General features: G+C 42.4%; 1 protein-coding gene across 1 annotated transcript in view; it reads right to left on the bottom strand.

Annotated features, from left to right (window-relative positions):
- Positions 1-383: 383 nt before the first annotated feature.
- The window catches only part of Neto1 (neuropilin and tolloid like 1), a 97266-nt gene continuing 85269 nt past the window's right edge, over positions 384-12380 (bottom strand). Inside the window, exons 8-10 of the mRNA XM_042693511.1 lie at positions 5641-5754; positions 1517-2075; positions 384-456 (exon numbers count right to left, since the gene is read on the bottom strand). Coding sequence (XP_042549445.1) covers positions 396-456; positions 1517-2075; positions 5641-5754 — 734 coding nt within the window. The 3' untranslated portion in view covers positions 384-395. The remainder of the gene's footprint in view (positions 457-1516; positions 2076-5640; positions 5755-12380) is intronic.

A 12380-nucleotide genomic window follows, 5' to 3' on the forward strand; every position in this document is an offset into this window, starting at 1 on the left:
ATTATATAACTAATTGCTAGTTTAGGATATCCATCTTGGTTATGTTAAGGATGAATGCTCTATTTCTTTTTTCTACTAGGTAAACACTGAGTTTCTTATGGTAAGACAATTCATTAGGTTCAGTGTCTTGACCTTCAAATAGGTAGCATTTAGCCGATGAAGTCAGTATCCATGACACGGAAGAACACGAACTGCATTTCTCCTAAAACCATTCCCCACCACCACTGGATACACTGCATTTGTAGTGATGAAGTGCAATGCACAGGTGTCTCAAGAAATACTGAAACGTCTCACAGTCCCTATAAAACCACAAGACAACCTCAACAGAACCACGCAGAATGGAGGAAGACAGGGCGGGGGAGGAGCCGAGGGCTTTCACTTACCTTGTTTTCTCTTTAGACCCGCGTGGTGTTGTATTCCGACTCGTGTTTGCTTAGAGACCCAATGAGGCAGAACCTGGAATGTTACAGCTATTTCATTCAACAAAGTAATATTTGCACAAAACAGACATACACACCAACACGTTTACTTAAAAGTACCCATACTGAAATCGATAAAAGTGTGGAAATAGTTGCTTGCCATCTGCATGCAAAAATCAGTAAGATCAATCAAAATATTGTAGATTTTTAGAATGTATGGCAAATAAACCTGCTAATTCAGAAAGTAAACAATATAAGCAAGCATGCCACACATAGCATAAAGACTGGATGCTGGAATTATATTTTTTAATTTAACTTTTCAGTGCCCAACTGTTACTCATTTTATGGTCGATAACACAGCACAAATTATCTCATATGTACATAAAAATAAACATGAATAGAAGATATTTTTTAAGTAAGCAAATAAAATATGTACTTCTACAATAGTATCTTATTTAAACATAAGTGTGCAGGATTTCAGTATACTGTACTATTATGTGTAATTATGTGGTATGTGGAAGGAAATTGTTTGCATTTCCAGGCCAAAAATGGATGTGATATATTGCAAAATCTGTGATTGCTGCCTTAAAATTACTCAACAAGATGAGATATCCATCTGGAGAAGGTAGTTGTTTCCAAATGTCATTTTTTTTAATCTTAAAATATGTAAACATAGATGACGGGATCTCATATGACCATGTGGAAGGGAGCAAGTTGGCAGTATCACCTGTAGTATAAATTGCCGCCATTTTCATGAGCGTCACTATGCGTGTGGGGATGGAAACCAAGCTCTTTGGTGTGGTATGAGGTTTCTTTATGTGTGAATTACAGGGAGGGGTGGGGTCGTTTCAGAAGAGTAAGGAAGTCACTGGAGACGGAAAAAGAAGAGGAAAGATTCTGCGACCCTGGGCCCAAGGGAAGTGACAAGAAGGAGAAGGAAGAAGTGGGGGAAGGAGGAGGAGGAAGAGGAGGAAGAGGAGGAGCAGGGGGAGAAAAGTAAACGCGAGTGATCCATGTTTTGCAAGGCTTTGAGTCTTTAAGAGATGGCTGTCACCCAGAAACTCAAAGCAAATCCCAAACCATCTGTGGGTACTGACCGCTGCACGGCTTTGTCGTGCCTGGACAGCCTGTGGCTGGTGGTGGGCACCTCCTCGATCTCGTCCACGTCGCAGGCATCTGCGGGATCCTGGGAGTAGTTGTGTTTCATGACAAGGATGTTTCTCCTGTTCACGGGTGGGAGGAGGGGCTTGGCGGGCTGGGTGGGCATCTCCGTCAAGATGGGAGCGTCTCTTGTGCTGAGGTTGCTGCGGCTGCCTTTAGCGCTGGACAGCTGGGATCCACAGTGATGGTCGTGAATGCATTTGGACGATGACCTCCGCAGCTTGTGGTAACTGTCAAAGTCATCCGCTCCATCTGCAAAGTCCGCTGTCGCTCCTGTCCCTCTGAGAGTGCATAGCTCATAGTGAGGAGGCTCAAACACCTCCTGGAAAACGGTCTGCTCAAAGTCTGACTTCCTTGGGACGTACTTTTTACGAGGCTGTTTGATCTGGACAATGACAGAAATGATAATAAGGATGATCACAATGCAGGAAGTCACGCCAATGACAGTCCCACTGGTGTTGGTGAGCTGGTCCAGCAGGCTGGTTTTCCTCTTTTCTGTAGGTAGGAGAGTGCAGACAACAGACAGACAAAACAAAACGAGAAACAACCCACCACGCATTAATATCATGGTCACAAGGCACGTGGAAAACTTTAACTAGGCTGAGCACAGAAGGTTTGCAGGTTTAAAGGAACATATGCAAACAGTGCCCCAGTGTCCCAAGGGCCCTCTCTTCCACTTTTAAAATCGTTGTCCCATTGCCCGAAGCCCGTGCTAGAAATAAATACATGTGTGCACATAGTTTGTATGTGTAAACACATGCATGTGTGTGTGCATATATGTGATACAGAGGTTAGTGAAGATCTGTAGTGTGACAATTAGGAACCCACTGGCCACGTTGGAAGTGTTAAATTATTTTCTTCTCTCAGTTATAAGAAACTATCCATTCTTTAGGACAGGACTGTATCGTGCTCTACTCATGCGTGATTTGATAACAATGATGTGGCAACATGTTGCAGGATGATGTAATAACCCCACAGAATGTTATATTGTACCAACAAGATCCTGAAACCAGAAAGCTCTTTCAATAGGAATTCAAGATGGTCACTCTGGGATGGGAGTGGAGGGTCTGCATGGACTCTTTCCCAAATTAAGCCGCCAAAAATAGAAGTCTGAAGCTGGGAGCTGGTGGCTCATGCCTGTAATCCTAGCTACTCAGGAGGCTGAGATCTGAGGATCGCAGTTCAAAGCCAGCCCGCAGGAGAGACCATGAGACTCCTATCTCCAATAAACCACCAGAAAACCGGAAGTGGCGCTGTAGCTCAAGTGGTAGAGCACTCGCCTTGAGCTGAAGAGCTGAAGGACAGCGCCCAGGCCCAGAGTTCAAGCCCCACAGCCGACCAAAAAAAAAAAAAAAAATAGAAGTCTGATGACAGTCTGGTACATGTGAGGCGGGATACAGTGGAGATGTACTGAGGTAAGAATAGCTGCTAGACTCCTTGAAGAACAGACTGCATCCCGTTCCCCCCTCCAGCGCTCTGCAGAAAGGCCAAAAAAGACCATACAGACTCCTTGCACAGGTGCGGAGAGACAACTATTACTCTGTCTAAAGAAGAACAGGAAAAATCCTGCATGGAATGAGTGTAGACTCAGCAAATAACCAAAGACCAAAGACAGCAGGACAGGAGGAGGAGGAGGAGGGGAGTGGCAGCGGAAATATTTTGAAGAGCAAAGTCTGAAAACTTCCAGAAGTCAGTGAGAAAACTCAGCCGCCGAGGTCAGCAAACCCCATGTGGAGGAGTGTGCAAGGCCCACACCCAGGCCTCCATGAAAATGTTACAAAAGAGATTCTAGAGGAGGAGGTTCATCATCCCACCGAATTCTAACACGTGCTTTTGGGAGTTGCCACGGCGAAACCTCCTTGTACAACAAACATGCAAAAACACTGACGAGGAGATACAAGAGCCTCAGGAAGCAGACCCCGCCGATCGATCGGGGCAGGCACAGGCACGGGGAGCAGTGCGGAGGCCCAAGGGAGAAGAGAGTGAAGAGAAGCGCGGCTGAGGAACTTTAAATGCAGGTGAGGAGAGAACAAGGAAACCTGTGGGAATGGTTTTAAGAAGAGAGGGAAGGAATGAGGGAGCGAGATGGGCAGATAGAGAACTGTCACAGTAACATCCCTCACACAACTACTAGATGCTAATTAAAAAGAAACAATGTTCAGAAAGCAGACATAAATCTCAAAATCAACACGGGGTAGAGTGACGCATGACACAGGAAGGCCTCTCACCAGAAAGCCACCTGAGGAACTGTCAGGAGAGGCGGGAGACGGCCAGGTGACCTGTGGAAACACGGTAAGCAAATGCAACCCAACATCCCGACAGCCAGTGAGACAGAAATCACTGTGGGCCCAAATCCCCAAATTCATGTGAAACAGAAATCCTCACCCAGCAACAAACAAATGTGGGGCCAAAGCCCACATTGAAACTAAATCCCTACTGAAACTGAAATCATGACACAGCCCAATAAACACAAATGAAGAAGCCAGTGCCAAATGGCTATCTTTAATAAAACATTGAAAGAGGCCCCGAGCTTGGAAACGAGTAGCCTGAGACAGTTGCATCTCTACACGAAAAAATCAACCGAATTTAACCAAAATAACTACAGCCCACAAAGGCAAGTGTAAATACACCTGAAAGATAGTACAGATGCAAATTTTATCTGCCTTCTTCACTTATTGTTGAAGTGTTTTATTACAGAATTGACTATTGGGTATGACTTACAGAAACGTAATGCATGGGCAATATGCACATGAGGCTCATGGGAGCTGAACTCCATTGGGGAGAGGCAGGCACCAACAAAGGGTACCAGAAACAGCATGAAAAAAACAGGAACAGGGTGCAGACTGTGATATCGACATCCCAGTGACTAATTTCTGACCAAGTACTTTACGAATCCAAATATTACCAAAGTCCAAATCCTCTTATGATGAGAAAAGGCTTAATCCATCGGGAAGATAGAACAATTATAAACGTGGAGCCGGCAACCAAGTTTCAAGAGACATGCCGTAGAAGTTTTATACATGGAAGAGAGAAGTAGGAAACAAAACCAAGTATTTGAGGGCGTAACATCCTCTTTTCAGTAATGTATAAAATATTTCAGGAATAGAATAAGCACAAGACGTATAGATGATTCTAGAGACCCACTAGCCCTGTCCTCCAGCCATCCGCCCAGAGTGAGGAGACGCACATGGCTTCAGGGCACACCCAGTGTGAGGAACAGCACACACGTTCAGGGCACACGCAGGTCCTTCTCGTACCCCGGGGTCTGTGCTGAGCTGCGCCCCTAACCTCCCTAAGTGAAAAGTGACTGGAATCCCAAGGAGTCTGTTTGCTCCTTACAAGAGAATGAATAAGAAGGCAGAAGAACTTCTTAGCTCTGGAAGCAGTGAAGGGGACCCCCATGCCCATTCCGTGAGCCCTGACCCGTCTCCTGCCTGGTACTCAAGTCCGGGCAGCCACGCTGCTCCTCTCCACAGAAGGCATTTTGTCACCTCATGTTGCAGGTCAAGTGGAGAACAATGGCTTTCCCGCCCACCGGCCTATCCAGACTGTTCAACACTGAACCCCATGTCCTACTCTGAGCTTGACAACATGCAGCAGAACCCATGCAAGGAGCTCTCCAAGGAGCTTCGAGCTTCAACTACTGGAAGGGGCAGGGGCACAGGGGCCTTCTTCCATCGGAGAGGAAGAGAGCAGAACTGCCGTGCAGGCACGGGGGCGCAAGTGCTGGAAAGCACAAGCACCCTTCAACACCCGCATGTGTGCGCCAAGAGCAACGAGGAGGAGCTGGAGTGGGTGACAGGTGCAGCCTTGGGTGGGGAGACAGCCCCCAAGAGCTCCCTGTCCCCCACGGCCACGAGGTGGGTTCCTGTGAGATTGCAAGGATCAGAGTAACCCTAGGTCCTCGGATGAGCACGGAGGACGCAGGGAACTGCTCGTGAGCTGGTGGTGATGCGCATGGAGACAGTCCTGAACACGGTCTCACACTACAGCCTAGGGACTTCCTCGCACACGCAGGGGCCTGTGCTTTACACAAAGGTCAGGGCGGGCGAGTCATTACCTTTACAGTGGTTTTCATCCCACGGATACACACAGTTCTGGAGCCCGTTGCACACCAGCGTGTTGTTGATGCACATGTTGCTGTGGCAGAAGAAGGTATTGCCCTCGCAAGGAGCTGAAATCCAGAACAAGACAGACAGAGTTGGGTCTCGGGCTCGGCAGGAAGACACGGGAAGTAAAGGCACCAAGACTAAAGGGAGCATTTGCCCTTCATCGAGTTGAACCCTGAGTCCCAGGCCTGGCCTGTGGGGATGCCCGACTTCCTGCTGGCTCCCAGCGCTGGCTGGTCTTGCTGGGTTCCATGGGGGAAGAACCCTCGCTATCCTCAGCCTGGGCCTCTGCCACAGAGCCGCTGCATTTTGTTTGCAGTTGCAATGTGCGCTTAGTGACAACTCATGTGCTGATGGACATTCATACCACAGACAGAAAGTATGCCTCACACCAAAACCCGGATGGTATACATTTCGTTTTGCTGTGTCAAAACACTTAACTGGAACACCGGAATAATTCTGAAGTATGACAGATGCCAAGTATTACTGGAAATGTAACACAAACACTGACCCCTATAACCTCATGCAATCTCTCTCTCTCTCTCTCTCTCTCTCTCTCTCTCACACACACACACACACACACACACACACACACACACACTTGTCTCGATAGAGATATTGTGGACTGCATTGCACAGAAATGTTTTAAAGCTACACTTGTGTTTTTACCATCCCAATCACTGCACAGAAGACATAAAATGTAATTTTTAGGTATTTAGGTATTTCAGTAATAGCTCTGAAATCATTTTTACAGATGTATATGCTAGAAAATGTATATTATAAAAGACAGAATCATGTTGGTTAATCCATAATGATGATTAATCGGTCAATATTGTCCAACACCTGCCATCACAACGATACCTTTTTCATTTTTTAAAACCATGTGCTGTATTTGAGAACATTAGTTTGTTCACTGCATTGCTGTTATTCAAGATGTTCAGAACTGTACTTTCCACAGGCAACTTGGTCATTCAGGATACACAGAAGGTTCCTGATCATCCAAACAAGATGATGGTAGAGCTCACGCCAGCAGAATGTTCCCCTTGTCCCCAGCCTCTCTCACTCAACACAGTTGCTTCTTCTCCGGCAGTAACACAACATGAAGTCTATTGGAAAAACTACAGGGACTATGATTTAGTCATTTTGAAAAGCGTTGCACTTAACACTTTATTGACCTAATGAGCAAACTGTTACCCTGTAAAGTGTAATGATCTATTATTGTGAAAATCTGCTTTTCAGTATGGAACTAAATTTGAACTTCTGTAGCCAACCATAATGGCTTTGCTAGCACTGACACGGTCGGGTAAGCAGATAATAAACATTGTCAAATTTGTGCACAGTTTCAAGGAGTTTTCAACACATAGACTGCATTGGCTGCAAAACACTTTGGTAGGAAAACTTTACTTAATAAATTGCTACAGTTGTGAAAATATAGTTATGTACCGAGAAAAGAATGTCTTAAAAGACACAAATATTTCTTGGCCATCTATGATGTTTCAAAAATAATGATTGAATAGTAAGGTTTAGTTTTAAAAAGTTAAACATATAAAGAAAACTGGGAGTGAAATTCAGTACTGTGGTTTTGGTTCCATCGCTTACTAATTATAAGCCCTCAGACTATCAGTTGGTACCACTTATTGCTTGTTAGCAGTTTATGTGAATACAATGGGTAACACTGGAATGCCAATAAATTGGCATTGATCCGTGTTTTGCTTCTCATTGTTAAATTGTTACGTGCATCTTTGTACTAACTTTAATTATTCTAAGTTATGTTTCCAAACTTTTCTCCTCTATTTTACCTGATTCTTGGATATTTGAGCAAGTGGCAAACCACACACACACACAGACACACACACACACACACACACACACACACACACACACATACACACACACACATAGAGAGAGAGAGAGAGAGAGAGAGAGAGAAGAGAGACTTCAGTGAAAGAAAGCAAACACTTTTGTGGCTAACCACAGATCTACAACATGCCATACAGCTTGAACAGAAGAAATTTTGTCCTAGAGACACTACTACTGTGTTCTGAAGATTCCTGATATCGTTTCTCTCTGATCATTTCTCTCATAAATTCAAATATGCAACAGGCCATCAGTGAAACTCATTTCCCTTTTGCTGAAGAACAAAATGACACTGTCTGTCCACCAAATTAAGCCAGCATTCTTAGAACTTTTCTGGGGATCCCAGTCATACTCTGAACTTACCCAGCACAGAGAAGCCTAGCAAAACCACCAATGTTTTTAATATATATATATATATATATATATATATATATATACACACACACACACACACACACATATATATACATATGTATAATTGTAAAGATACTATAGAGAGGGGTTAGTTACACAAGTCAGGTAATGAGTACCACCAATGCTTTGTGACATGGGAATTTATATTATTTGCTTTCTGAAACTCTGTGTTTTGTGCAGAATGCAAAGTTCAGAGATATTGTGCAGCAAAGAAACCCCTTTCTACCCATTTGTAATTCAAATAAGTTTAATTCCATTTGTGTATCACCTTGTAGACAAGGTAAAATAAATTTTAAAAAATCTGGAAAGTATTGTTCTAGAATTAAAAAAAATCAGAGATAAAAATATCTCCATCCTTAATGTAATATAGAATATTTGGGGAGTTTATGATGAAAATTTTGATGCAAAATGAGGATATACATCATTGAAAATTAGAATTATTAAAAACATAACAGTATGGAAAATTTTTACAGAAAATGCATAAGCCAAAATGTAGGCAACCAGCATTTCTGGGATTTACTCAAGTTACAGGGTTATATCTACTTTTGATAATTTTCGGTGCATATTCTGGGCATAGGTATATGTATATATACAGCCACAAAAATAGAGGTCCTTAATCAGGGAGATATCAGAAATTTTTGTGAAAATAAAACAAAGTGTTAATTTAAAAATTCAATGTTCTATTTCATGGTTTTTAAACCAAGTGGTAATTTTTGTATAACACCTGTACTTTGTCATATTAAAAGCAGCTAATGAATTTAAAGTCTGTTTCTCCTGACCTTTTGTTTTTGAGTACTCAGTTATTCTCACTCTGATCAGAAGGTGGCAGGCATCTACCAGATTTCACGGAAATACATCAAGGTTTGATTAAATGCGCTTATTAAAACATGTCCATACCTACATTTTACCGACTTTTTAAACACATTAATTGCTAGAAGACAACAAAGTAATTTTAAGTGTATTTTATTTAGGTAAGAAAGGACAAAAGGAAGACTGATAGTCACAAGCCACAGTATCATAATGTTAAAGATGTTGACTATGGATTTACTGTGTTTTTCAATGTTTGTTTCATATATTGAAAAAACAGTTTTGATTCTCTAATTAAGAAATTTTAAATCCTTAATAGCTCACCCTCACATAACTCCTCCCCCGAGTCCCACCCTCCACAGGGCTACACTCCTGTGTGTCTCCTGTTTCTGCTTTGTAATCCTCTTCATTTCCTCTACTTCTGCTTTGAATGCTAAGGCCAGGGACCTGGGAAGAACATCCAGAGTGTGAGGAAACTGCTCAGGTTGCTTTTGCATCTTCCTCCTTTATTTCTTAGGTTTACCTTTGATCAGCCTGCAGAGAGTAATTTATTACAGCTTTCTAATCTTCAAGATGTTCTGGGGCCTACTCTGTGGCCGTCTTTGGTTTGAGAAATGAAAACGAGGCTTCACGTTGATGTACATGCAGATGTAACACATATCCACATCCCACAAGTAAGTCATGGCTTCACACTGCATTCTGGATCTCGCTAGCGCTACTGTTCAATAGTAATTTATATCAGCTTAGGTGTCTGTGGTAATTCTTCTCAGATACCACAGTTGGCTCCAGTCCAGTTCTGTCATCACACTTCTTTCTTGTTCTTTCATCTTGTTTCGTGGGTGACCTCTGCTGACCCTAAGCCTTTCTCTTGGGCTCATCCTCTGCTCTGTTTGCTGATAACCGGACATTCTATGAGCGTTCAAATTCCTATTAGCCTCTGCACGTGGGATTGAGGTATCAGAGAACACTAGAATTGGCTTCTCCTGGTGGTGTGCCCAGTGGATGAGGCACCCTCCGCCACTCAGGTGCCTTTCTTCCCTCCACACCTGCACCCGCGTGCAAGCCATGATTTCACGGGGTCCACGGAGAGACCGCTGGCAATGGCTGCTGCCACCAGAAGTGTGGAGGTCAGAAAGTAGCAATCAGGCCTTGTTTTCCTCTGCAAACACTTCACATCCTTCCCACTCCACAGTCCACTCAGGACACAGGGGTTTCCAACTGCTACAGAGCAATGTGGCGCTCACCGGGAGCCCGCCCTCCGGCCCTCTCCACAGGTGCCTGTCCCAACCCTCTCCACTGCGCGCCTCATTCTGGCTTTGATTTTCTTTCCCACAGTACTTCTTAGTATTTGACCCTTTATCCTGGATAATCAATTGAAGATGGATTTTTTTTGAGAAACTGGATTAAAAATTAGTTAATTGATACTATGCAGTTGTATCAGCGCTGTAAGTCAGGATTGAAGTACAGTGATTCTTGGGCCATGTCATCCCTTAATTCTCCGGTTCCCCCTTCCTGTCCTGAGCCCTGAGTGATACAGAAAGTGGATTTAAAAATGTATAGCTTGCTGCTGACTGTCTTTATCCTTGTGATATTCCAATGACAGATCAAGGAATGTTATAAATAGAAAATACAGTCAGATGCCAGTGTCTTGCACCTGTATATCATAGCTACTTGGGAGGCTGAGATCTGAAGATCTCAGTGCCCAGGCAGGAAAGTCAATGGGATTCTTATCTCCAACTAAACACCAAATACAAAATGCCCAAAGTGGGGCTGTGGTTCAAGTGGTAGAGTCCTAACTTTGAGCACAAAAGCTCAGGGACAGAGCCTGGCCCTTAGGTGCTGGCCCAGGATTGCACATACGCAAATACATAGTGAGCCATGCACAAGAAATATTTTTTCCAAAATAAATGGAAAAACTTCCCTACCACCATATTTTAAGCTAAAAACAGCTCCAAGACTATGCAATCAGAAGAAATGACATCTTACTTGAAAAATGATGAGCAAATAGAAGCCAAGGATAGATTTTTTTGTGCATCTTCTCTTCCTATCCTTTATCATCTTCATATTTGTTTAGAAAAATCAATGATTGTCTCCAAAACTTTCTGTTCCAAAGTGACTAAGTTTCAGTCAAAAAAAAAAACACCCTAACATCATCAAAGAAAGATCTATCTTAATCTTTGTTCTAATGTAAGGGATTCTGCTTACAAAACTTCAATTGAATTTCACACAAATAAAAGATTCTTCCTCGATGTTGGACCAAAATTGCCTATTCACACTGCCCTAAATAATAATAGATACAGAAAGAGAAAAATATTTTCATCTGAAAACCGTATTCCACAGATAGAGACGATTTTTTCCCCTCTTCTTTGGTGTCGACCTCACCATGAAATATTTATTCTCTTTTCAATCCAAGAATTTATTATCTATGTTGTACTATCATTACATCTGCCTTGAATCAGCTGCCCAATGGCTTTGCCTCATGAGCCATTAGACATTAAAATTACAACAGGTTGATACTGAACTGCTTCTGCATGCTGATTATTTTTAGGCACTGGACATGTGTTCCTGTGTTTGTTTTTGAGACTGATTTATCTATATAAATCTGAAACAGTTGGTTAGCTTAGACACATTGTTCATATCAAGGTACAATATTGGCCTTGTGTCGAATGTGCCAACCTCCAGAAAGCAAACCTGCAGTAAATAATGATGAGAGCCAACCACGAACACATTATGTTGCCTCAAGTTTCTGATTCTTCAACTGCTAACGATTCAAGATAACAATTAGCTATCACTGTACAGCACATATTTGTGGTAATAGCTGTTCAACTACTGTGGCTATAAAATCAGCATCAGAGTGATGGATACAGATTATCCCCAAGGACCCTGTCAAAGATCACAGGAGCTTTGCTGCTCTTACTCTTGGTCACAGGGTCCCTTCCTGAGCTGCATTCTGCCAAGGCAGCACTGCCCTAAAACCTTCTACACTATTTCCTGTTAGCACACGAGTAGATACGGAACTTATTAAAATGAGGACAACTGTGTGTGTCTATGAAGAGATTTAACTTTAAATATTATATTGACTTTACTATTTTGTAAAGATCTGCATCTATGTACCTAAAACCTTAGAGATTTTTCTTGATAGTTCAAATGGACCCAGAGAAAAGTTTTAAAAGAAGAAAGAAAGGCAGTGTTATAAACCACCATGTTGAGTTGAAGCTCCTTTGTACAACTATTTAAAGATAATAACAGTAGGAATAATGCAGAACAAATGTAAAAATATACACAGAATACTGAGGAAAAGTGATGTGGATTCAGAAACTGACTTGCTGAATTGAAATACCTTTAGAAAACTACTTAAAGAAAAATAAATAAATAATTTAAATGAATAAAATTTTAAAAAGAAAGAGTTGAAGAGAGGAAATAGGGAAAGGACGAAGAGAGAGAAGGGAGAGAAAAGAAAGTTAGGGTTGGATCCTGGCAGGTAACAAAAGTTTTGCCTATTTTTCCTTTTCTACAGGGTCAAATTGTACTATATAAGAAAGTATTAGCTAACATAATTTCAAAATGCTATTTTTCTACCAGCTACAACCTTGTCTTGTACTGACCATTTCCT

Source organism: Dipodomys spectabilis, unplaced genomic scaffold (assembly GCF_019054845.1).
Source record: "Dipodomys spectabilis isolate Male_0828 unplaced genomic scaffold, ASM1905484v1 ptg000169l, whole genome shotgun sequence".
In the NCBI taxonomy this organism is placed as follows: Eukaryota; Metazoa; Chordata; class Mammalia; order Rodentia; family Heteromyidae; genus Dipodomys; species Dipodomys spectabilis.